General features: G+C 35.8%; 2 protein-coding genes across 3 annotated transcripts; one reads left to right on the top strand and one right to left on the bottom strand.

The window, feature by feature from the left end:
- Positions 1-252: 252 nt before the first annotated feature.
- On the top strand, positions 253-6,674 carry LOC126713970 (protein FLX-like 2). 2 transcript variants are annotated; one of them, XM_050413946.1, is made up of 5 exons: positions 253-450; positions 2,745-3,329; positions 3,978-4,123; positions 4,214-4,311; positions 6,083-6,674. In XM_050413946.1, the coding sequence occupies exons 2-5, from the start codon at positions 2,770-2,772 to the stop codon at positions 6,554-6,556; spliced, it is 1,278 nt and encodes a 425-aa protein (XP_050269903.1). In that variant the 5' UTR covers positions 253-450; positions 2,745-2,769; the 3' UTR covers positions 6,557-6,674. The 2 variants fall into 2 exon arrangements, with proteins under 2 accessions (XP_050269903.1, XP_050269902.1); XM_050413945.1 differs by having other exon boundaries at positions 254-450; positions 2,750-3,329.
- Positions 6,675-15,030: 8,356 nt separating this feature from the next.
- On the bottom strand, positions 15,031-16,038 carry LOC126700321 (uncharacterized). Its single transcript, XM_050398415.1, has one exon. The coding sequence runs from the start codon at positions 16,036-16,038 to the stop codon at positions 15,031-15,033; it is 1,008 nt and encodes a 335-aa protein (XP_050254372.1).
- Positions 16,039-27,876: the final 11,838 nt, after the last annotated feature.

The raw sequence follows: 27,876 nt of genomic DNA, 5'->3' as shown, positions 1-27,876 counted from the left end.
GTTTGGGATTACTAGGTGGCGGTGATTGGTGGATAGGGAACCAGTGAAGGTACAAACATATAAGGTGTGATTAATTTACCACTTAGCCATATATGAATTTAAATGTTTTTTTTATAAAATGAATTTTTTTGTCAAAGCAAAATTTTGTCATTAAAAAAAATAAATAAATAAATAAAGGGGCCAATGAAGGTAATTGTGGTGGGGGTGGGGGGCATAGTTCAAAAAGGGATTGAACACGACGCCGTTTGTGATCTCACCCAGGCCACATAGTACCAATTTTCACTGTTTCTAGAATCAAGGAGCCAATTGCTCCTCTTGCTCTTTCGCTGCGTTAAGAAAGAAACAAACAAACAAACAAAAGCTCCAAACAATCTCCAAACCCCAAAGCTCTCTCTCTCTCTCTCTCTCTCTCCTAATTCATCATCGTCCAATCGATTTCCGGTTGCTCAGGTAAGCTGAAAAACGACGTCGTCATCTTCTCTGAAACATACCCTAATACTTTTCATTTCAATTTTTATTTATTCTCATCATCATTATCAACTATCAATTACCGTAGATTTATATTATGTTTTTATTTTTTTTCTTATTCTTATAAATGCCATAACATACAGAGTTTAACAATCTTATCTTTTGTTGTTTGATGTTTCCAGTGCCCACATGTTGTTTATCAAAAGTTCTGTCCTTTATCTAATTACTCGACCAACCCTTCATATGAAAAACAAGAAAAAATAAAGTAAAAATCTAATAACTTATTTTTCAGATTTTTTTTTTTTTTTTTTAAATGGGGTTGTTTGAAAAAGATTTACCTAGAAAAGAATGAGGTTTTAAAAAGCTTTACTTTCAAAAATAAGTGCGGTTTGATAATGTGTTACCAACTGGGTATAAGTGAATTTATTAAAGCATGTAGCAACACATGCGTAAATTTGGGGTTTTAGTCGAGGAAAGTAAGATTGAGCGAGATTGGAACATTGGGAACTCTTGGAAATGTGCATTGAATACAGGAGAAATTTCAAAATGCCTATCCGAATTTTAGAAAGAAGTTTGGCAAGTTGTACTTAATGATGCAAGACAGAAGCTTGAATGGGCTTTGATACCAATTTTTGATGTAGGATTTTTAGGAATTCAGCACTAGATTAGGTTTCTTGATGCGGATTTTGAAGGGTTCTTGAGTTAGGTTTGATGTTTAAGGGTTTATTGGATCTTTAATTTGTTTGATAGCTGTTTTTGCATTCACTAGCTATTTGAGAATTATGAAAAAACTTTGCCTGATCTTAAAATAAATTTGATGTCTCTTGTGGATTGCTATTCTTTATATTAAATTTGTGATTTGATAGACCATTGTAATTTGCGTGATTGACTGTTTTGTCCCCATTTGTATACATCCTGTATACTTGGGTGACTCTTTTGATTTCAATAAAATTTATTAATTATAAAAAAAATGAAAGATAAAACTCTAGGTTATCCTAAGAAACTACTCTAAGGTGGGAGAAGGCAATCACACCCAGGTTATCTTAACAGTTACTCTTAGGTAGGAGAAGGCAATCACGCCCTCAAAGCTTAAAATAAGCCATTGGAGTTTTATTAAAATCTCACTTTTTTATTTTGTTGGACACATAAAGACACTTTTATAGGCTATTGCTAATACCTAGAAAAAGACTAGGACTCCTAATAACCATTTCCTAGAAATACCAGCACTCCTAATAATAGTGAAAAGCAATCAAGAACTTTTGAACCAAATAGAAAAAGGACTCAAAACATAAAAATAAAAAAAAATACTCATGTACCTCTTGAACAGCACATTACAATATTACACTTCAGCTTTAAATTTTACATAATAAGGACGAGTAGTTCCATTCTGTCTTGTGGTGCATTTGGAAAGAAGTTAATGCCAGGTTCTTTGAGGGTGAAGAACTTAGCGTGACCAAGCTGAAATATATATTCCTGAAGTCCTTGTATGAGTGGAAGTTGCCGCCTACATCATTTTTTATTGAGGGTTCCTAGATTTTTTGGCCTCCTTGAGTTTTTCATAGTTGTTTTCTTTTTCAGATTTATTTATTTTTCCTGTCTTTTGTGTTCCTGTTATCTACAGCTAGTGAACTGGGATCACACCTTTTTTCAGATTTTGATAAAATTATTTACTTATAAAAAAGTTGCTTTTATGATAATTCGATAGTCACAACGGGGGAGGGGGGTTTGAACCTTGGATGTCCTGGACATACCATAGGTGTCAACTAGTTGAGCTACAAGGCTATTGGCCAAAAACAAAAGGTGCTTAGAAGTAGTATTATCAAAAGACAAGTTATTTTGATGATTTGGGTTGAATACGTGTTTTTGTTCCCATATAGTCTGGACATGTTTGCAGATAAACAAATTTTCTTTCATCTTTCTCAGTTTGTCTCATTGAGCTCCAATCTTGACTCCACTGCAGTTGATATAACGTTTCCCTTGATTAGATTTTACCCACCATCTTATTTCATCTAGACATCCAGACTCCCATATTTTAGTTTCTTCAGATTTTATACTTTGTAGTTATTGCAGTGAAATTATTTATACTTACTGCTTACTTGAGTAATGCCTTTCTTGGTATTTAAATGTCTTGATTTTGAAATAAACTATCAAATTTGCAATGCTATTCTGTTTCTACTGACTTCACTTGGCATAAAATCATCTTTCAGGTAAATACTTTTCCATGTTACATTATGATAACTCTGTTATACTGTAGTCTTATTAATTATACTTCTTAGTGCAGATTAAAATTAACTACTCAAAATGGGAAGCAAAGGTCGAATACCACCTCCTCATCTAAGGCGTCCTCTTCCAGGCCCTGCAATGGCACATCCAGAGCCATATGGTCATGGCATACATCCTCCACCAGGTGGCTTTCCACCTTTTGATATGATACCTCCCCCCGAAGTTATGGAACAGAAGTTAGCAGCACAACACATGGAGATGCAGAGACTTATCATAGAGAACCAAAGGCTTGCTGCCACCCATGTGGCCTTGAGACAAGAACTTGCTGCTGCACAGCATGAGCTGCAGATAATGCACGCTCAAATAGGAGCTGTAAAGGATGAGAGAGAACAACAGATGAGGAGCCATATGGACAAGATTGCCAAGATGGAAGCTGAACTGCAATCAGCAGAGCCTGTTAAGTTAGAGTTACAGCAGGCACGAGCAGAGTCCCAGGGCTTGGTTGTAGCAAGGCAGGAACTTCTTGCTAGACATCAGCAATTGTCTCTAGATCTTCAGAGGGCTCACTCAGATATTCAGCAGATTCCTGCTCTTGTTTCAGAACTTGAGAGCCTCAGACGGGAATATCAGCACTGTAGGTATGTAATGCTCTTCTTTATGGCTGTCTCATAGAAACTTCAAGATCGTCTTCAATTGATGGGTGAAGGCTATTATCCAATTTTGTCAACTTTGTTCCTACTAAATTGGGTAACTGGAAGGGGAGATCTGGATATGGTCCTACCCTTTAATGTTTCTGCCTAAAGTAGCCACTTTGAAGAACTGAACCTCTGCACTTGTGCTTGACTACCCAAGACTTTTACCACTACACCAAACAATAGGAAGATGAATAATTTTAGTGTATGGGCATCTCAGTTCAAATTTTCAGGTTTTGAAAAGTTTCCCTTTTTAATCAGTTTTGAAATCAGGTTATACGTGTGTCTATTACTTGAAGTTGTCAAACTGATAATTAAATTAATTTAAATAATATGCTAATTGGTGGTGTAGGAAGTTCCCTGCAGAAGTGCTATAGCAAGTTATTATTTCTTGAACCCTTTTCTCTTTTTTTAATATAGAAAGTATATGATTGGACATTATAATTCTTGTACCCACGTTGCTCTATAAGATTTCAAGAGCTGAACTTCCTCTGTTGGAGACTTGGAGTTGTTGTCCACCATGATGTATTTGTCTTCTCTTTTGATGTTCGGTTGTAGATGAAAAAGAAAAATCATAATTTTCTACTCATGCAGGGCAACTTATGACTATGAGAAAAAATTGTACAATGACCACCTTGAGTCGCTTCAGCTGATGGAGCAAAACTACATTACCATGTCCAAGGAACTGGAGAAGCTTCGAGCAGAGTTATCGAATAGTGCTAACACTGATAGAAGAACTGGTATTTCTACTATTTTCATCTAAAGGTTCTGGTTTTCTTAAGTGTCATGTATTGGGTTGCTCATATGTATCAATTATAATATAAATGTAGGTGGTCCGTATGGTGGCACACCTGGTAAAAATGAGAATGAGGCTTCTGGGAATCCTGTTGGACAAAATACTTATGAAGATGGCTATAATATTCCCCAGGTGTGTCATTCCACATGCCATATTATTTTTATTGCAATATCATGGTACTATTTTAGTACTATGTATTATAGTTTTCCTACATTTAATTTGAAGAAAAGGGAGAACTATTTTTCAAATTTAACGTACTAAAAATGCATACTTAAAATTTTATCTGCCTCAGAGAGATTCTGTCATGAATTGACAAATGGACTCAAACCAGATTGCACCACCTTGACATGAATGCAAGAAGTTGGACATTCAGAAACTTCAGAAACAAAAATCTGTTCATAGATAGTTAACTACAAGAAAAACCTTCTTCTCTATATAAATATATGACATGCAATCTTTTTTATTTTTTCCTGATTAGTATATATATGACATGCATCCTTGCAACTTTGCAAGAAAATATATAAGATAGTATGTACTGTATGAAGTAATTTGACTGATTTCTATGTCTTCTAGTAGCACTTAACAGGTAATGAAAGGGAAAATAAGCTCGTAATTGTTTTAAGTGTTCTGATTGTTGTCAAACCTTCTTGAGATGCATGCTTTTTTCACAAGTAACCTATGTGGTTGTCTTTGATGGGGAAGTGCCAGATATCATATCAAGGTTATGTTAGGTGCATTGCCTTTTAGACCAATTTTTTAGTTTTTAAGGCTTCAGAAGTAGGGTCCCTATATGAGTGGGGTCAGGCCAAAGATTTGACTTTAGAACCTAGCCTTATGGTTGTTGGCTCAGATTATTTTATGCTTCCCGTGTACTATGGATGTGCCTAACAATTGTACTGTTTTCTCATCTTTATTTTCAATAAATTTTGTTACCTAAAAAAAAAAGGGAGGGGGTGTGGAGGGGAGGGGAGGGGTGGACGGGGGTGGGAGTGGTAATTGCATCCTATGTGACAGGCTCAGAAACTTCTATGCATATATTTTGACCTTTCCAAAAAAAAAAAAAAACACCAGCAGACTGATGACTGAGCTATGTGCTCAATAATTCTTTATTTTATTCAAACTTTGCTGAGTAGGCTTCCTTGTTTCAAGGTGTCAGTCTCGTGATTATTGGAATTATATACTGCTGTTGAGCTAAGGGCTGGTGCAAATTTTAGATTTTTCCAGGTTGCTAAATGGTGAAATAGTTTTGTAGCTACGTACCAAAGTTAAAGAGAGAGGAAGAAAGTATAGTCGTGGAAAATAAACTCTTTGGCGAACAAAAAAGCAATTTTAGAATAATGAATTTTGGAGTGTCTAATTTACTGGTCTTGAAGTCCTATTTCATATACCAAAAATGATTGATTAGATATCTTGCTGATACTTGATTCTTTCGCGAATTTAGGGAAAATAATACTTAAAACTTTCATTAGACTGACACTAGCTCTTTCTGGCCTTCCCCATTTCTGACTTGAGATGACACAAAAATGATGGTGCTTAGAATTGTTTTGATGGTCATAATACAAAAAGTGTATTAAATTTTAACAGTAAAGAAAACTCAATTTGCTTAACCACTCTTTGCTATTGTAAACTTGACATTGACAGAAACGAGACAGATAACTTAATTTTGGTTGGAACTTTTGTCATATGGGAAACATTCGGAAGTTATTATTTTTGGTGCTCTAGATGATGTTGAACAATGATCAAAGAAACAAAAGGTTACATTGGACCTAGCTGAAATTTTTTGGAAGGGAAATCACTTCTTCATATTCTAGTTTTATAAGTTTTAAATTAAAAAGCCAGCCTTTTGCTACTTATAGGTTTGGAAGCTGAGAATTGATGTTACTCTTGGCATTTTGTATAATAGGGACGTGGCCCTCCTGCTAGTGTTGGTGTTGTTGCTACAGCAGCTACTGCTGCCGCAGGCACTCCTGCTTATGTTGGAGCTCAATCTGGGCATGCCCCTGCAAGGCCAGGTTATGATGTACCAAGAGGAGCTGGATATGATCCATCTGGAGGGCCTATCTATGATGCCCAAAGGGGACCTAGTTACGATACTCAGAGAGGACTTGGTTATGATATGCAGAGAGTGCCTAATTATAATGCACAGAGAGGAGCCAACTATGATGCACAGAGAGGGGCTATTTATGATGCACAGAGAGGACCTATTTATGACGCATCCAGGGGTGCTAGCTATGATGCACAGTCCAGAGGTGCTGCTGGGCCTCATGGACATGTGGCACCTCCAAACAATGTGCCTTATGGGTCTGCAACACCCCCTGCCCGTGGTACAAGTGCATACGATGCACCACCTCGAGGTGGAAACCCTGTTAGGAGATGAATGTGAGGCATTGCAGTAATATTGACGGCATTTTTTTGAGAAAAAGTTAGTGATTGTATCTGATTTTCACCATATTTGATAGCATTAATCTTCCAAATTTATGCATTTTTTTATACCATATTTCACTTTTATAGACTAACATCTTGTGAGTTGTGCCATGCTTCTTGCTGTTGCTTGGCAAAATTGATTTGTTAGGGATCAGATGCAGTAATGGCAACAGACTTTGGCTTGCATTCACATAAGAAAAAAGCATCGTTTGCTGTGATTCCTAAATTCCATGCCCATGGCTTTGGTTGATTAAAACAAAAATTTTGGCGGGACAAAGGAACAGTAAAGAAAGAACCCAAACCAAACAACAAAATAAACACTATCTTCTTAAAATAAGAAGGAAGGGATAAAGATTATAAAATGGATCTAAAGTTGATTCAATTAATCTTTGCTCGGCATAGCGAACTGGATTTGAGAGTCTGAAATGTTATAAAATAACATTTATTTAGATTGTATTTTACTTCCTCTGCTTCTTTTTTCAGGTTACTTTATACCGTGTTAATAACAATAATAATATAGTTGCTAGTGTGATTGAATCTGGAGTAGGATGCATCTATTCCAGTAAGATTTGCAGCTTTTCAAATTCACTCTAATCAGTTATTCAATCAACTTCTATTTAAGCCCTCAAGCAAATACAATTAAAAACTCCTGCAACTTGCGAGTGGAAATAAAATGTTGTGATGCGACCCCAACTAATGTCAGACTACCAATTAAGCTATTCCGCGCAAATCACCCATTGAGATGGATTAGTCAAATTAAGATTCAATTTGACAAAATGATTAACTACATTAAATATAGAAAATTTTCACTTAAAATCCTATAGTTTAGCCTGTTTAAGAGTGGTAAGTGGTAACAAAATAAACCCTGTACTTTTAAAAGTAAAAAACGAAATCGTGAACTTTTAACATGTTAACAAATTCAACCCTAGAATCAAATTATTGTAATCCGGTTATGTAAATATAAAAAATAAAGTTAATCTCACTAGATTGGAGGAGGGAGAGAGAGAGAGAGAGAGAGAAGCGTAGTAGTGTCATCTCCAATCCCCAAGTTGCACAGGATTATAAGATATGTGTTCATTCATTCCAATATTGCAAATTAAATAACGTACCTTCTAATTGGCAAAAAAATTCATAAAATCCCAAAAAGAAACGTCAATCATCTCCTCACTTGGAAGACATATAAATAGCAAAAAATAAAGTAAAAAAAAATTTACTTCTAGTACATTTTATTTTCTATTTTAATACATTTACTCTTTGCTTATAGAAAAAGATAATAAGCATTACTTAACTGCAGTTCTCCAATACTAGCTAACCCAAATCAAAGGTGGTGGGCAGTGGTCTCTCTTTCTCTGCATTAACCTTTTTTTAAATTATTTATTTTTGCTATTGAACTTAAAACTATGGTTTAAAGTTAAACTTTCTCAAAGTTATATAGTCAATCATATTTTTTTTAAATAGAAAGAAAGAAAATAATAATAAAGAAGCCATTATCTCATTTCTCATCGCTTGTGCCCAATTCCATTTATGTCATATTTCCTCACTCTTAATAATTCATGTCAAATTAGTCATCACACACACGCACGAGCAGTTACATTTATCTTGTTAGATTTGGACTTAAAAGAGTAATTTCAGGTTAAATCTATTACATTTTCAAATCTTACATTTAAAACCTCATAGTGGTTCAACTGTCAAAAAAAAAAAAAAAATCTAATATTGTCCATTTTTCTCGTAACACTATCTATGCACATGTAAGCCGAAAGTAATGCATTCCTTGTCATGTTCCATAGATGTCTCTTGTGATAGGATCTGATTTCTTCGTGTATTGTTGAAGGGAGTAGATTTTTGGGACATGATGCGTCTGGTAAAGTGGACATGTGGTACCTCCAAACAATGTACCTTAGGAGATGAATGTGAGGCATTCTTTTGCACCAATTTTTGGAAAAAGTTAGTGATTGTATCTGATTTTCACTATAGTTGATAGCGTTAATCTTTCAAATCTATGCATTTTGCTTCCCCGTTTTACTTAGGGTGTGTTTGTTTGAAGGTGAAATAGGGTGGATGAAAAACTTTGGAGAGAAATTGGAAATGAAAACTTTTTGGAGTGTATTTAGTTGGATGGGGAGGAAGAAAAATAAATGGTAGGATCCAAGTGTTTTCTCTCTAAACCCACCAAAAGGTTTTCTCCCCAAATTAGAGAGAAAACAAAAAGAAGAAAGTGAGGCTACTTAATGAACAAAAATGCCCATGTGCAACCAATTCTCTTTTTCTTTTTCTTTTTTTTTTTTTTTTTTTTGGGTGCTGTCTTGGGAGAGTCTTTTGGTTGAATATTGCTAAATTCGGAGTTTATTTGCGTTATAGGCACTGTTTCAAGTTATTTAGAGAAATGAGGAAAGAGAGTGAATTTCAACAACGGTGTTGCCGAAATTCAACAAAAGTATGAGAGAGAAAGAGAAAAAGTGGGAGAGAAAAATTTTTGAATTTTGGTAATCACATTCCCGAAATTTTGAATTTAACACTGAGATTACTTTTTTAATCTAACAATAACTACTTGCCACTTAAAATTTGTTGTAAAAATATTGTAAAAATTGTGTGCACATATCATTTCTCGAAAAAAAAAATGTGGAATGGATTTATGGCAATGGCATTGCCGAAATAGGAGGGAAAAAAAATTTGCAATTGGTTTGTGGCAATGCCATTGCCGAAATAGGTGAAAAAAAATTTTGTGGCAATGCCATTGCCGAAAATGGGAAGAGAAAAAAAAATAGTGGTTGCCAAAATCTGAGGAGGAATTAAAAAAGAAAAAAAAAAGTGCTACGTCCATAATATTTTTACAACATTTTCACAACAAATCATAGGTGATTAGTTATTATTAGTTCAAATTTGAATTTAACACTACGCTTACTTTTTTAATCCAACAATAACAACCTGCCACTTAAAATTTGTTGTAAAAAAAAATAGTGGTTGCCAAAATCTGAGGAGGAATTAAAAAAAAAAAAAAAAAAGTGCTACGTCCATAATATTTTTACAACATTTTCACAACAAATCATAGGTGATTAGTTATTATTAGTTCAAATTTGAATTTAACACTACGCTTACTTTTTTAATCCAACAATAACAACCTGCCACTTAAAATTTGTTGTAAAAATATTGTAAAAATTGTGTGCACATATCATTTCTCCAAAAAAAATTGTGGAATGGAATTGTGGCAATGGCATTGCCGAAATAGAAGGGAAAAAAAATTGTTCCACTTGGTTTGTGGCAATGCCATTGCCAAAACAGAGGAGAGAGATATAAAAAAAGTACGCATATTCTTATTCTTTCAATATTTTTTTGACCGAACCGGTTTGACTTGTCATGTTCTTTTATGGTAAAAGCACCCTACGAAACAAATAAGGATAAATTCAAGTACAATGAGTACATTGATTCTTATTCTAAAGTGCACGCTGTAAACAAAAACAAAAAAATACATAGATTCTTATAGAAGAAAAAAATGATTAATGTGCACGCTGTAAACAAAAAAAACAAAGAAAGTATATAGATTCTTACAATAGAAAAGGAAAAAATGATTGATGTGTACACTGTAAACTAAAAAAAGCAAAGAAAGTACATAGATTCTTACAATATGGAAGAAAAAAATGATTGATGTGCACACAACCAAAAAAAGCAAAGAAAATACATAGATTCTTACAATACGGAAGAAAAAAAATGATTGATATGTACACTGTAAACCCAAAAAAGTAAAGAAAGTACATAGATTCTTACAATACGGAAGAAAAAATTGATTGATGTGCACACTGTAAACAAAACAAAAAAAAAAAAAAAAAACAAAAACAAAACAAAACAAAAAACAAAGAAAGTACATAGATTCTTACGTGCACGCTGTAAACAAAAAAAAGTAAAGAAAGTAAACCAAAAAAACAAAGATTCAATCACCTCAACTCCTCATCTCATCTGATTCTTATTCTCTGCGGGGAATATATTTTGTCAGGCTCATATCATGCCTAAATCTCCAACATCGATTCTTTTTTGTCTTTTTATTCTTCAGTTTGTAATAAAAGGCAAGGCAAGTGCCCTTGTCTTTTTATTTCTCCTCCTTTGCTGAAGAATTAGAATTGCATCTCCTCACAGTATAAGGTCCTCCGATTGCAAAGTTACTCTTTTACTTTACTTCAGTGTGCACAACTAAGAATTGTAAGTTTTTTGTTAATATAAGTTTTTTTGCTTTGCTTATTAACTTATAGCTCTAGAAATTAACAGATTTATTATTATTGTATAAACATGTGCTTTGTAAATATTAGAAGCTAATACATTGTAAAATATTATGTATTATTGTAGTTGCAGTTAATATTATTTGTATGCCTATGATTATGATTATTGTTGTTGTTGTTGTTGTTATTCAAATTTTAGATTAATGAATTATTTTTTATGGTTATCTGATTGTGTGTGTGTGTGTGTGTGTGTGTGTGTGTGTGTGTGTGTTTTTTTACAAGTATCACTCTATAATTCTCACTCTTTTAGTTGGCATCACAATTGTGGTAAGCATCTCAACTCTCTAATTAAATTTATGTATGTGTTTTGTTAATTTTGAAATTATTTAATATTATGTATTGTTATTATTAGTATATGTTGTTGTTGTTATTATTATTCAAATTTTCAATTAATGAATTATTTTTGTTTACTTTCTTTGTTTTTTTTGTTTACAGCGTGCATGTAAGAATCTATGTACTTTCTTTGCTTTTTTTTTTTTTTTGTTTATAGCGTGCACATCAATCAATTTTTTCTTCCGTATTGTAAGAATCTATGTACTTTCTTTGCTTTTTTGGGTTTACAGTGTGCACATCAATCATTTTTTTCTTCCGTGTTGAAAGAATCTATGTACTTTCTTTGTTTTTTTTTTTTTTTTTTGTTTACAGTGTGCACATCAATATTTTTTTTTTCTTCCATATTATAAAAGAATCTATGCACTTTCTTTGCTTTTTTTGGTTTACTGTGTGCACATCAATCATTTTTTTCTTCCATATTGTAAGAATCTATGTACTTTCTTTATATTTTTTGGTTTACAGTGTGCACATCAATCATTTTTTTCCTTTTCTAATGTAAGAATCTATATGCTTTCTTTGTTTTGTTTGTTTACAGCGTGCATATCAATCAATTTTTTTTTTCTATAAGAATCTATGTACTTTTTTTGTTTTTGTTTACAGCGTGCACTTTAAAATAAGATTCAATGTACTCATTGTACTTGAATCTATCCTTATCTGTTTTGTAGGATACTTTTTTTTTGGTTAAGAGGAATAAAATTAAGAACTAAACAGCAAACAAGGAACCAGGACAGAGCCTGTTCAGGTACAGGTCACTGATATCAAAATCTAAAAAACTAGAAATGTCCACAGGCAGACTTTAAAAAACAATAAAATCAGCGTCTTGAAGACCTCCCATTCTAGCTAAAGCATCCGCACATCGGTTAGCTTCGCAGTAACAGTGTTTAAAACAAATTTGAGGGAACTGCTTGATCAAGTGCCTGCAATCGTCCATGAGTACTGAAGCACAAATATTAGAATATTTGGGATTAGAAACAGCATCCACAATAGCCTTCACATCTAATTCTACTTCAACAGCTGCTATACCACGAGTAATACAAAGATTAAGGCCATCTCTAAGTGCCCAAAGTTCAGCAAGAAAACTTGAAGTTATTCCTATTTTGTGAGCAAAGCCAGCTACCCAAGCGCCCTCTTCATTGCAAATCAAACCCCCTCCCCCTGCCAAGCCTGGATTTCCAAGAGAAGAGCCATCCGTATTCAATTTCATCCATCTTGCCACTGGTTTGGACCATAGGATTGGTCTAGTAACTCTATCAACGAACCCCTTATCAGGTGCAGCACAAAAGAAGTACTCAAAGGATCTTAGAGTGATTTCCTTTGCCAAGTTGGGGTTCGGTCCAGAATTCCTGAAGACCATATGGTTCCTGTGCTTCCAAATTAACCAAATGGCAAAAAGAAAAAGCTGATTCCAAGGAATATGAAGCTGACCCGTGATATGTTTGTTTGTACCATTAACTTTAAGCCACTCCTGAATGCCTCTCTCAAAGAATTGCTTGTCAACATCATACACTCCCAATTGGATCCAGATATGTTTCACCACGGCACAGTCCCTTAGAGCATGCATGATGGACTCATTGGATGAATGACACATGGGACAGGAACGATCAGATACAATACCCCTTGAAAATAAACAATCCCTTACTCCTATACTATTATGTAAGCAAAGCCAGACAAACGTTTGAATCCTAGGCAAGACCTTAACCTTCCAAATCCAGTTACCCTAAAAAAGGATGTCATGATCCACCCTTGAAGCTAACCTATAAGCTGACCCAATATTAAACGTGCCATGGTCGGATTCTATCCAAGTTAGCTTATCCCCTCCTCTTGAAGCCAAAGCAATAGGGACTGCCTGAAGTTCAAGTTTAATTAAATCCGGAAGAACAATAGGAATTTTGGACCAATCCCACCCACCGACGGAGACAACATCCTTCATCCTTAACTCCATAGCTTCACTAGTCATAGGTCCCTGTATGATTTGCAGTAAAGGGCCAAGCTTAGTCCAGTTATCATTCCATAGACTGAGATTACTTTCCCTTCCAATAGTCCACCTAACTCCTTTTTTGAATACCTCAGCTCCCTTTTTCATTGCTGACCACACCCTGGAGCAGGGTAATTTGTCACCATTTCTCGATTTCATTCTTCGGGTGTTACAGTATTTACCTTTGAGCACTTGAGCCCATAGGGAGCTTCCTTCAGTCTGAAATCTCCAGTTGAGCTTTGCTAAAAGGGCTAGGTTTCTTCCCTTAGCAGACTGAATCCCTAATCCTCCCTCCTCCTTAGTCTTGGTAACCTTCTCCCAACTCACCCAATGAGTCTTTCGAGCAGACTCCGACGATCCCCAAAGAAAATTCCTATTCACTCTATCAATGCCCTCAGAAATTTTGCCAGGGAGGTAAGAACACTGCATGACATAATTAGGGATAGTTGAGGATACATGCTTCACCAAAACAGCTCTACCCGCCAAAGATAGCAGGTTTGCCTTCCGGCTTGAGAGCTTTTGCTTCACCCAGTCCAAAACAAAGTTGAAATCATTTGCTGAAGGGCCAGGATGTTTTATGGGGATACCAAGGTACTTACCAATATTCGGGGTAGATTGGAAACCCAAGATATTACACAAAGAATCTCTCATGTCCCTATCTACATTTGGCGAGAAATAGACTCTAGATTTCGCCTCACTAACTGTTTGCCCAGATCGATCACAGAACTTATTCAACACCTCTCGGACTGTGGTACAGTTTGCTTAGTCTACTTTAGCAAATAAAACCAAGTCGTCCGCAAAGAAAAGGTGAGAGAAAGCCAAGCCTCCCCTAGCTGATTTCACAGGGGTCCATCTCTTAGTGCTGCACTGATCTTCAATGAGTTGGCTAAGGAGATCCATACAAATAATGAAGATGTACGGAGATAGAGGGTCTCCCTGCCTAATTCCTCTAGAGGGAGAAATTTGCTCCAACCTTACTCCATTAACTAAGATCGATGTAGTGACCGAGGAAACACAGCTCATGATAAGCTTAATAATCCCTTGAGGAAAATTAATTCTGATAAGCATCTCCCTAATAAAGCTCCATTCAAGCTTATCATATGCTTTCTCCAAGTCTATTTTAATTGCCATATACCCAGTCTTTCCCTTCTTTTTACTAACAGTATGAATAAGTTCCTGGACAATAATGGCATTGTCGGTTCCCCTTCTGCCTGGGATGAAAGTGGTCTGGAGCGGAGAAATGACTTGGCCGAGCAGCGGCCTCATTCTAGCAACCAGAATTTTTGATACAATCTTGTACACTGTGTTACAAAGACTGATTGGGCGATAATTACTAAGGGTTTCCGGACCAGGAATTTTGGGTATGAGAGAGATGAGGGTCCTATTTAAGAACTCCAGAACTTCTTTTCACCGGAAGACCTTCTTAACTTCCTCCATAACTGACCTGCCTACTACAAGCCAAAAACGTTGGAAAAAACCAAAGTGTAAACCATCAGGCCCAGGGGCCTTGAAAGCCTTCATTGACCAGAGACCTGCTTTAATTTCCTCATCAGTAACATCTACTTCAAGACTGTCACGGTCCTCATCAATGATGCGAGCTTGCCAGGTACTAGCGGCCGGGATATGGAGAGGAGCAAAGGCAATAGACGTACTGTATAACTCTGAAAACCCATTCCGGATCACTTCCTTCACCTTAGACTCTTCATGCATCCATTCACCAGTGTTAGACATGATAGCTCCAATAGTGTTTCTCTTCCTTCGGACCAGATTTGAAACATGGTAGAAGGAAGTATTACGATCACCGAACATCATCCAGTTCACTCTAGATTTCAGAGCCCAAAGCTCTTCTTCTTAATTGAGAACACCAGCCAATTTTGCTTGGAGCTGCCTTTCTAGATTAACAAGACTGTGGGACAACTTAAAAGCTATACTTCTCTGGATTCCATCCAACCTGGCTATGACCCTTCTCCTTTTTGCAAAAATATTTCCAAAATGGACTTTATTCCAGTCTGTGGCATCCCGAGAGAATCTAGTGATAGCATCCTGAAGGTGATGGCCCTGACTCCAAGCTTGCTGGACAACCCTGGGGAAGGAGGGGTCTAAAAGCCAAAAACTCTGAAACTTGAATGGCCCAATAGGTCTGGACCATTCAGAAGGTCTAGTTTCCAAAATAACTGGACAATGGTCCGAGTGGCACCTGGTTAAGTTGGAAACTTTAGCTTCAGGGTAGAGAGTGCACCAATCAGGGTTAACAAAGAATTTGTCTATTCTTTCTTGGATGAGAACGGGAGCATCTCTGCGATTAGTCCAAGTAAACCTTGAACCTGAGAACCCCAAATCAATCATATTACATCTGTCCAGGCAATCCTTTAAAAGGAGAGATTTCCTGATGCTAACATCCCTTCCTTCTAACTTATCAGCACTAGAAAGTGGCTCATTAAAATCCCCTGTAATAACCCAGGGCATGCTATGCAACTCCGCAACATTTATTAGATTATTCCATAAGATAGATCTTTCAGCAAACCTAGGACTAGCATAGATAGCTGAAAATAACCAGGATAAGTTTGAGGACCGTACCTTAATGGTAACATGTATTTCTTGCTCTGTTTTGGCCAGGAGTGTGACTTCTACTTTATCTGAATTCCACAAAAGCCACAATCCCCCAGCACGGCCGATTGTATCTGTAAGGATCGCTCCATCAAACGGCAATCTGTCTATAATGTCTTTTGCTCTCTCCCTTCCTAGGCGAGTTTCCATAACCACAAACACATCAGGATCATAAACACGAACCAGCTCCCGAATATGACTTTGAAAACTGGGTTTTAAGGCACCCCTACTATTCCAAACGATGATATTCATAATATAAGATATGAGGGGAAAAGGACAAACATCAACCGGAGGTAGAAGCTCCTCCTCCTCCATCAAATTCCATCCCATCTTCTTGAGCATCACCACTGAGTGACCCTTCCCTATCATGAGTGTCGGTCAAGACTCCAGTACTCCCATCTCTAATAAATTGATAGTCAATAAGACCTCCAACAGTCTCTACTCCGCCAAAAACTTTGAGTGAGCCATCTCGCAAGAGACCGTTCTCCACATGGTCGATCTCTCCTCCTCCAGAGCTAGACTGACGGTTAGCAAATCCCACTAAGGAATTGGAATTTGTCCCCAAAGCGGAACCGTCACTGATGAGGACTCCATCGCTGCTTTCAAGATGATTTTCCAAACTCCCTTGATCCTATTGTTGCACCAGCCCATTACACGCAGCTGGCTTACTTGAATTTCCAGATTGAAGCACCAAGTCGTTCTTTGTTGAGAAGATGAACTCGCTACTATGACTTGCTCCATGGCTGTTGCTTTTCGGTAATGGAGGCGTAGTATTGTGATTTAGAATGTTAGTAGGATTTGTGGCTGAACCATTAGAGGATAAAGGTGCCCTACCACGAGCAATGCCTTTTTTGCCCCTGACCGACAATCTGTGGGCTGGGGATGGGGACACACCAGTGTTAAACTGACCCATAATTGGCATATTAATGCGTGATGGGCCTGTAGAAAAATAGACCGTGTTCACTGGCCCATCTTCCTTGTTTGCTGGCCTAGAGCCCGTAGTCATGAAGGTTTTGTTCCAATGAACTTGGCCAGTTAGACTGACCTCCCTTGGCCCCACTTGAAGGCATGCCATACCACCACTTACTCTGAGATGGCCAAACGTACCCACTTCATGCACTCCCCTCGCAGTCTTGTTGCTTTGTCGTTTTCTGGATACCACCAGCCAAGGACCGTATTCGTCCTCTTGCTTAGAGGGTGTAGGTTCATCCCCTGGCGTGGGGTCCACCTGATCACACTTTTCGTGTGAGTTGCTGCACGAACCAGCCCCACTGGCGTTGCCTACCTTTTCTTGTGAAGATGGTTTCTGGATAGCATAAGGACACGCTTCCTTGCGGTGTCCAATACGACCACATGTGAAACATAATTTGTGAATACCTTCGTAGTTCACCGGTTGATTCATACCTCCAACCAGGATTGTGGTGACTAACGGTTTGTCAATATCCACCTGCACGCAAAGTCTCGCAAAGCGGCCCTTTGTTTCTGCTGCTATGTGAGTATCTATCCGCAAAACCTTCCCAATGGAGTTTCCTAGTTGTTGGAGAACCTCAACTTCATAATATTCAATAGAAAGCTCGTTAAGTCAGATCTACACGGCAATGGTGGGCACACTCGCCGTCAATGGCTTAAAGTTGGGCTCCCAAGGCCGTATCGAGAGAAAATGGTCCCCGATGAACCATGGACCTCTCCTAAGAACCATATCATGGTCCTCTTTGCAACTGAATCACGTGAGAAAAAACTCCTTTCCAAGATCAATGATATCCAGTCTGCCGGTTGGTTTCCAGAGTGCATTGAGTTTTGTTTGAATATAGTTAAAGCCCACTGCTCGACCATAAACTTTGACAATAAAGGAACTTGCCCAGGCTGCTCTGATACGATGCTTAACATCCTTGGAGAGCTTTATTGCAGCGAACCCTTCTCTGAGTTCTTCAATCTCTTCATCGGAGTCTATATCTGTAACCATGTTCTCGTCAAAGGCAAACGCGTGGTTATATGCTCTTGGTATCTCCCCCAAAAGCTTGTCCTTAAAGGAAGCTTCCACTGCCTCAGGACTTTCCATTACCCCAAAGGAGCTAGACCCTGCTGCCGGCCCTGTAGAGAAGCCAGCATGACGGACATTCTTTACCTTCTTATTACTACGTTCGAGCTCTTCTTCCTCTTCTCTAGAGAGAAAACGGTTTTTCGTAGGATACTTTTACTATAAAAGAACATGACAAACCAAACTGTTTCGGTCAAAAAAATATTGAAAGAAATAATAAGAATAAGAATATGCGTACTTTTTTTTTATATTTCTCTCCTTTATTTCGGCAATGCCATTGCCACAAACCATTTTTTTCCCCTCCTATTTCGGCAATACCATTGCCACAAATCAATTGCCATTTTTTTTTTCTTCCCTCTATTTCGGCAATGCCATTGCCACAAACCAATTGCAACCAAATTTTTGTTTCCTCCTATTTCGGCAATGTCATTGCCACAAATTCATTCCCACATTTTTCCCCCTCTATTTTGGCAATGGCATTGCCAAAACCAATTGGAACAATTTTTTTCCCTCCTATTTTAGTAATGCCATTGCCACAAATCCATTCCTTTTTAAGAAATGATATGAGTACACAAATTTTACAATATTTTTACAACAAATTTTAAGTGGCAGATTGTTATTGTTGGATTAAAATGGTAATCTCAGTGTTAAATTCAAATTTGAACTAATAATAACTAATCACTTATGATTTGTTGTGAAAATGTTATAAAAATATTGTGGACATAGCACTTTTTTTTTTTAATTCCTCCCCAAATTTCGGCAACCACTATTTTTTTTTCTCTCCCATTTTCAGCAATGGCATTGCCACAAATTTTTTTCCACCCTATTTCGGTAATGGCATTGCCACAAACCAATTGCAATTTTTTTTCCCTCCTATTTCGGCAATGCCATTACCACAATTCCATTCCACTTTTCTTTTCTTTCTTTTTTAAGAAATGATATGTGCACACAATTTTTACAATATTTTTACAACAGATTTTAAGTGGCAGGTCATTATTGTTGGATTAAAAAAGTAATCTCAGTATTAAATTCAAATTTGAGCTAATAATAACTAATTACCTGTGATTTGTTGTGAAAATGTTGTAAAAATATTGTGAACGTAGCACTTATTTTTTTTAAATTCCTCCCCAGATTTCGGCAACCACTATTTTTTTTTTCCCTCCCATTTTTGGCAATGGCATTGCCACAATTGCCACAAATTTTTTTCACCCCTATTTCGGCAATGACATTGCCACAAACCAATTGCAAAATTTTTTTTCCCTCCTATTTCGGCAATGCCATTGCCACAATTCCATTCCATTTTTTTTTTTAAGAAATTTTAAGTGCACACAATTTTTACAATATTTTTACAACAAATTTTAAGTGGTAGGTTGTTATTGTTGGATTAAAAAAGTAATCTCAGTATTAAATTCAAATTTGAACTAATAATAACTAATCATTTGTGATTTGTTGTGAAAAATGTTATAAAAATATTGTGGATGTAACACTTTTTTTTTTAATTCCTCCTTAGATTTCGGCAACCACTATTTTTTTTTCCCCTCTCATTTTCGGCAATGGCATTGCCACAATTGCCACACAAAAAAAAAATTTCCCCTATTTCGACAATGGCATTGCCACAATTGGTTTCTTTTTTGAGCACTTCACACTTCGAGCACACAGCACACACTCGGTCAGCTAGTTTAGGCAGCAGAAATTTCGGTAATGTGATTACCAAAATTCAAAATTTTCTCTCTCCCACTTTTCTCTCTCTCTCATACTTTTGTTGAATTTCGACAACACCGTTGCCGAAATTCACTCTTTTTCCTCATTTCTCTAAATAACTTGAAACAGTGCCTATAACGCAAATAAACTCTGAATTTATCAATATTCAGCCAAAAGACTCGTCTTGGGACGTTGCCTCCCTTATTTTCTTTTTTCTTTTTTTGTCTTTTTTTATTTTCCTATCCTACGGTGAGCGTGCCTTCTTCTTCTACTTCTTCTTTTCTTTTTCTTTTTCTTTTTTTCTGTTTTTTGTATTTCCTAGGCGTTGCCTTCTTCTTTTTCTTTTTTCTTCTTTTTTTTCTTTGTTTAACTATACATTTTTTTACATGATTTTTATTTTTTAATGAATTGGGTGATTTTTTTTGGTTGTTTGTCATTTATTTGTTTTAATTGACAATTATTTTTTAACAAGGGTATATGAGTAAATTTATATAAACTCACTTTTCCTATTTCTCCACTTTTCTATTCTCAACCAAACAAAAAGAAGAGAAATTAAAATTTTTTATATCCTCCCACTTTTCCATCATTTTACCATTTTTATCCTCTCACTTTTTCACCCCTCCAACCAAATTAGATAAACTTCCAATTCTCTTGTGCTGTGCTTCTTTCTGTTGCTTTATACCTGGAGCAGTATCATGAGCAGTCCGAGTCCAACCCCCATTCCCCAAAGGAGACTAAGTCAATACTCTCATTGGCTAGCTAGCTGCCTGTAGCTGTAGGGACAGAGGCATTACACTCGTGGAAGCTCTCATTGGTACAGAAGGAGGACAACCCATAACCATATCCACCCATGATCATGCCCAATGTTGTTCTCTCTCTCTCTCTCTCTCTCTCTCTCTCTCTCTCTCTCTCTCTCTCTCTCTCTCTCTCTCTCTCTCTCTCTCTCCAACAATAGGCTAAGGAATACATGGTTGTACCTATATTGGCATATCTAGTGCACCACTAGAATGTTGCCACCAACATGTAATCTAGATGCCCTTCTTGTACCATAAAAGAAGGGGAAGCTGGTCGTACTAGGTAGAGAAGAAGAACAGAGAAAATGTACACTGAAAAAGGTAGCATAAAGCTCACTTTGTATCTTTTCTTAGTGTTCATCAAATACAGTCTTTCTCGGAGTAGTAACATTCAATCCTTGCTCCATTGTGGTTTTCCTCCAATTTTTTTGGGGTTTTCCAAGTACATCTACTCTTACTCTCTTTTACAATTCATTACTCCAATTCCACAATAGAAAAATATCATTTTTAAGCTTTGAAAAATGGTGTTTTAAATGTAATAAGTTTACGATTTACATATACCTTTATCTAGTCCTTAAAATCTTACTTTCACGTACAGGGGATTTTTCTATTATTTTAGAGGTATTGGGGATATTATGGTTATTTTTTAGGTTTTAAGGTATTTTGGTGGTTTTAAGGGAATTTTGGACATTCTGGGTGTATTTTAGTCATTTTAGTAGTTTTAGGGGTATTTTGGACATTTATAGTGTATTTTAGTTATTTTGGTGGTTCAAAGGGTATTTTTGGTCTTTTTAAGGTTTTGGGTTTTTTTTTGGTTATTTTAGAGGTATTGGGGGTATTATGATATTTTTTTAGGTTTTAGAGGGGGCAATTTGGTGGTTTTAGGAGTATTTTGGGCATTTAGAGTGTATTTTAGTTATTTTGGTGGTTCCAATGGTATTTTGGTCTTTTAAGAGGTTTTGGGGGTATTATAGAGTTTTTTGGTATTTTAGTCATTCTCACGAGTAAGTGATATAAGATTACCACGATTCAATAAGGTAATCACATTACAATGATTTATAGTGATGTGAATATTTTGGTGATCTTACATTACTGTAATGTTTTGTACAAATAAATGAACCAAATGTTGTAACATTGATATTACGATAATATAGTTGTAATGTGAAAAGGAAAATTATTTTGATTATATGACCAAAACTTTTATCTCTTTTTAATTTAAAATTTCCACAGAAAAATACTGAAATAGCATAATATACAACTTCTGATAACTGAATTTTGAATGGACTCTTTCTTATTTACTAGTCTCTTCATATGCGTTTCGCGTGTGTTATGAGGCTTTTTTTTAGTTTCGCCTCATAATTTTACATTCATAACCAAATTTTCTACAAATGTCATAAAATTATCCATTCACAATATATGTAGTTGAGAAAGTAGAATATAAATTTTGTTCCAAGGCTTGCAATTTTGGCAGGAAAACGTTTGACCATTGAGAAGAATTCACAAAGAGTGCGGAAGAAAATAGTGTCTATTAGAAATAGAATGAAAAACAAAAAGGAAATTGAAGGAATATTGTGGATTTGCAGTTTGAGGGACCACAACGTTAGAAAGGGAAAGAGAGGAATAGATGAAGATGATTATGTGTGTATATATATATATATTTATTTATTCAAGAAGTTGCAATTGGTTTCGTGGGTTTTTTTATTATTATTTATTTTTTTGATGTGATATGAGGGTTTTTTTTTTTTTTTTTGAAGAACAAAACAAATGGGGTTCACGTGTGTAATCATTGTCTTATGTCCCTAAGTACAATTTGGGTAAGCCCAAGAGTACCACCAGTGCCCAACAGGGAATACCACTACTCATGCCTATGTTTTATAACGTTGAGATAGCTTGGATCAAATGCCGAAACAACCCATGACCTAAAGTTGCATGAGCTGGGACTCGAACCTTTAAGTAGATGGAGCTTTCGAGGGTTTTCTACTGTTGAGCCACACTCGCTAGTGGTGGGTGGTTTTTATTTAGAAGGCGGGATAGCTTTTTTATTTTTTTTGGGGGGGGGAGGGGGGGGGAGGGGGTAGAATTGGGATTGGATTTTTTTTTAATAGAAAACTTGCAATTTTTTTTTTTTTTTTTCCTTTAAGGAGAAGATGGGGTGGTTTTGGCTATGTAGGAGGTAATGGGAAATTTTTTTATTTTTAAGAAACAGCGGGATTTTTTTTTTTTTTTTTTTTTTTTTTGTGATAAGCATTGTGGAGAGTTTTCACCCATCAGTTTTTCGCTTTTTTTTTTGTTTTTTTTTTTTATTTTTTGAATAAATGTTTTTAATTTTTATCAATTTGCTATTTTAACCTTATTTTTTTTATATGTTTTAATAATAATGATAAATTAATTAAATTAAAAGTATTTTTGACAATACAAAATGCCATAACTAACTTTCTGAATATATAAAAATATACATAGAGATAAACACATCAATTTATAATGTAAAAATAATAATGAAGTAAAACTTGTATTACTACTCATAACTCATGAAAAAAAAAATTTTATTATTAAAAGAAAGAAATATATTATTAATACAAAAAATTACAGTATCTAATACGGATCAATCATCATAGGCGACGGTAGACGCAAACAAAAAGTAAAACACAATACAGGCAGTGTCAACCACACCGCCATGACCTCCACCTTCTTCCTCCCATAGACGTAATGATTTAGTACTAGTCTGGCCTATACGCCCCAGAAATCCGAAGAAGCTACGGCAAAGCAGAACAACGATAAGGAAGATAGCAACGAAAGCAAGGCAGAAACCCTGCAAAAGCTTTCCACTCTTGGCCTGTGCTGGACCATCATAGCACAAAAGGCTCCCGTAAACGCAATTATTATGGAGATTAGGAAGGCGTTGTATGGCGTTGGCTGATCTTTGAAGACCACGGTTGGAACCCAGCTTCCGTCTTCGCTGTCGATCTCGTGAGGAAGATGCAAAAGGATAGTAACCATGGTGGAGGAAGCGTACAATATCAACCGTGAGGGGAAGGCCATAAAAATACATGCAATCTGTGAAACATAATAATTTAGGACTTCATTAACGAGTTTTGCATGGGATGATGGCACCATCATGTACTTTGACTCCATTCTTCTCATGCCATTTTCTAGCATTTTGAACTAGTTTTTTTTGTTAGCAGCTGCCTTCCAATCCTGGAGATACATTTATATAGCCTGATGCAAGCGTATTAAACGTCTGCACAAAGAGTCATAACTCACGCGTGAATCCCACCGGTTCATGAATGGTAAATTCATAATATTTTCACGACAGTTTCTTAATTAATCTTAAGTAGTACAATATGATTAAAATACTAATTTTTAGTAATGAGTTTAAATTAAAATTAATAATAAATTATTACTATTACCTAAAATTTATTATAAAAATATTTTCGACTTAGCATTTTCCTAAATGTGTCACGGGGTGACAAGAAGATGGAGGATAAACCGTATTTTTTGTTCTAACCCGAATGAATGCAAGCGTATTAAATATCTACGGAGAGGAAGAGTGCACACGGACCCACAGGCCCACACTCAATATTTTTAGTGAAAACTGAAAAAGCGAGTGATAGCATTTTGATTTTTGAAACTGTGGTCAATCAAGAATTTAAGATTGATAGAGACTACTTATATTTATATGTAGATAAATTCAAACCGTATTTTATTTATCGTAAGATCCGATGCAACCGCATTAAACGCCTAGTGAGAAATGAGTACAAGGCGACAACTTTCTCTTTCTTTCATTAAAGGGGCCCACAAAGAAATTATTAATAATAAGTGTAGGAATTTTCCGTGAAAGCAGTGGGGAAGAAATTTCCGTTGCAAAAGGAGCGTTGTGTTGAACGCGTTGAATTATACCCTTTTGGCCTTTTCATGGTAAGTCACGTTATTTTTTTTATCATTTCAATAAAAGATTTTTATTTATTTAAAATTGTTAAATCAGTATTTAGTTTTTATTTAAAACTCTACAATTTTAAATAAATGAGAGTCTTTTACTGAAATAGTGGATCACATCACTTATCCACCATAAGAACTTTATAATTTCTCGTTAAACATGCCACCATGCTAGAAATTGAGATCCCCTGCTGCATACCGCATGGGATATTGGTATTACATGGTTTGATGGTATGAACTATGAAGGGTTTAAATTGAAAACTGCTTTTGGTAACTTGAAAAGAGTAAAAAAGTAAAATATTATCATAAATTGGCACTGAAAATTAATTTTTTTAAAAATGGGATCTCAATCCATAGAAAAATTTGGGTTTTAAAATTCTTATTGGGCAAGAATTTTATTTATATAAACTATAACTATGCATGTGTCATGTACAACTTAATTAGGGGTGTCTATGGGCTAAGTCTAGTTAGATTTAAGCTCAGCTCAATCTTGTCGGGTGGCAAAACGAAGGACTTGTAGTCGACCGGAGAGCATCAATGGATCGGATCAAGTCAGATTTCCATGGGTTGAGTCAATTTTGATAACGGTGACGATTCTAACCATAAACAATGGATATCTGAACCGGGGGGCGGGGGGGGGGGAGAGGGATTAGTCAGATCGTTTCTATCGATTCTTAGAGGGCACTACCCGCTAGAATCGAGCTTTGAAGCTGCACACTTGTTGTGACTGCCGCTCTCATTGGATCAATTGGGTATCGGATTGGGCCACCAAGAGTTGAACAATCTAATTGGATTATGGATAACTCTATGTTTAATAAAGAATCATATTTAAAAAGAAAAATATTTTAACAATATTATTAAAATTAAATAATAAAATAGATAGTAGAAAATAAAAGAACATGCATTACTTTAAGTTATATGATAGATGCACATTATGGAACACCGACTCTTTATAAAAACTAAAAAATAGATCATAAAAATAATTTAAAACAACAAAGAAATTTTTGGAAGTGATCTATTAACATTTTAAATCTTTGGTAGAACATGCGATGAATGAACAAGTAATAGGAATGGAGCAATTCCTTGTATAAGTACTCAACTCGTAACTTTTATCTCATAATTATTGAAGTATAAACAAGTTTTTGCCTTTGTGCAAGTTCTTTCTAGTATTTATTTATTTATTTTTCTCTTTTAGGTATAGATTCCCTAAAAGAAGTCACAACCCATTCAACCCATCCATCATTCTCATGCAAGTAACAATCCTAATCTCATTTCCATCCAACCCTGGCATTCTTAAACACCAACCTTCATCTCTTTCCATCAATAATCCTTGTTAGAGATATATTAGTTTAATGTAATAAGCTTGAACTCAATCCTACTTTGTATGTAAGTCAAGTCTCCTACTTATATTAGAAGTCTATTAGTCTAAGGTTTAGTTTACTATATATACACATGTTATAGTTTATTGTAACACAAAATTTGTACTACACTCTTATATGTTAAAGATGTAGTTATTAAGGTTTCCTCCATGGATGTAGACCATAAGACTGAATCATATAACTCTTGTGTTCTTGTATTCTATTCTTCATACTTCTGCTTCCACATCTATTCCAATATATTCATCATGAAATATCAACGCTAATATTTAACAATCCTTATAACACCTTCATATATGAAAACAAATCATCAAAATTCTAATTTTAAATATAATAGTCTTTTGCATGTTTGAGAATTATATGTAAAGAAAAATGTGGGGACGCAGGCCCAAATATGTATTGGGCCTTGGGCCTTGTTTGAGGAGGCACAATGGTCCCAGAATAGATCAATAGCAAGAAAGGCGAAATACTTTGAACTTCACAGGCAGACTATGACCGTAATGGCTGGGAGAGGTTGTTCGAGGAGGAATATCCCCTCGGCTAAACGCAACGAAGATCAAGATGTGCCTCCTGCCATCCATGGTGACGTTCCAGGAGGCTCTATTGATAAAGACATGCACTATGAACGTACTGGAAGAATGAGAGCTAGGAAATATCTAAGGAAAAGTTGCTGCCACCGCATTGAATGCTCTGCAGCTAACTTTCTGGCCACATTTATGTGGAGAAGACCCCTGAACAGTGCTGCCTTGGCTACCCTAATTCATAGAGGGTCAGAAAGGGTGTCCGATGGGACAAGCACTCAAGTAGTGGCTTGGATGATCAACAAATGGAGGCCCAAGACCATTCAAAGGGAGATATATAATGTAAGAAACCCCAAAGGAAAAGGATCAAGAAATCAAGAGAGAAACACTATAGCAATCAGGAAACAAATTTGTAACCAAACTTGTGAGAAGTATATAAAAACTGATCTCCTCGGATTGTGCCGAGGGCGATATATTTAGTTTAAATCAATCTATCTTCCTGTTCTTGTCATTTGAACCCATATTATTTGTTGTCCAACTCATTTTAGCCCAGTTTTCCAACCCACTCTCTACAAATTTATTGTTTAAGGCTTTTTGGGCCTAAGTCCATCCATCTTTTGGGCTAAGGACTTAATTTCGGTCCTTACAAAAAATATTTCAATAATACGATATAAATTGAATATTAAAATATAATTCTTCTAAAATAAAATTCTATCATTAAATGTTTAAAAAAAATCAAAAGATCATTTGGATTAAAAACTAATTATAAACTCTTTTGCCTTTTGAAGTTTGGGATTATCTTTATTTTATTCATTTAAATTTTCATTTTGGCTCTATCATTCATTGTCGTTAGTTATATGATTGTTCAAAAAAAAATTCCCTACCTATAAAAATGATATTCTTGCATTCCTCAATAATTTAGAAGTTAGAATTAGTATTTCATAAAATATTTAAGCATAAAAGGACCCTTAAGGGTCATATTACTGACAAGAATGAATAAGAGAGTCAATATGAAAATAGAATCAAACATGGAGGGGCAAAATGAAATCAAGCCCAAACTTTAATGGCTAAAAGTAGGGGTTGATAGTTTGGGTTGGGTTGCCAAAAATTATTTTACATTTAATTGTGTCACATTTTAGGTTAGTTGGGGTTGAGGTTTCTTTGGTTTTCTCAAGGTTTATGGAGAACCAAATGTGTATGTTTGTTTTTGATGATGTATGAAATTAGTAGGCCGTATGCTCCGAACTCAACGGTGGATCAACAACCTGAAAAAGAAAGAAAGACTATCGAAGGTGATCGGAATGGAACCGGCCAAAGACCCTCTGATGGTTAACTCAGTATTTCTCTCAAGGACTCAAGTATGAGAAGTGGATAAATAGTTATGCATACCATAGTTTGGTGAGGCTTGGTCCCTTTAATAGAGAGTTTGGAGTGAGTCTACTTATTAGGTGTCACTAATATTGTGGGAGATGTGTGGACTTTATGAGGATAGTGGAGCGAATTTCGGAGAATTCACCTCATGTTTCAGATAGTGGATTATGGTGCAATTGTTCTTGGTTTGTTAAAAACACTTTAGAATTTACTAAGTGTTAGTTGTCCATGGTCTATCATCTGTAGACGACTTGTCTTTTATTCTAAACAACATTTCTCCTTTCTAGTGTTACTTCTTTCCTCTTTCCTTTTTGGACAATTGTGTTGGACATGGATCTGTTGGACGATATATACTT

The sequence above is a fragment of the Quercus robur genome, chromosome 2, assembly GCF_932294415.1.
Source record: "Quercus robur chromosome 2, dhQueRobu3.1, whole genome shotgun sequence".
In the NCBI taxonomy this organism is placed as follows: domain Eukaryota; kingdom Viridiplantae; phylum Streptophyta; class Magnoliopsida; order Fagales; family Fagaceae; genus Quercus; species Quercus robur.
This window is presented reverse-complemented; position numbering and strand designations above follow the sequence as displayed.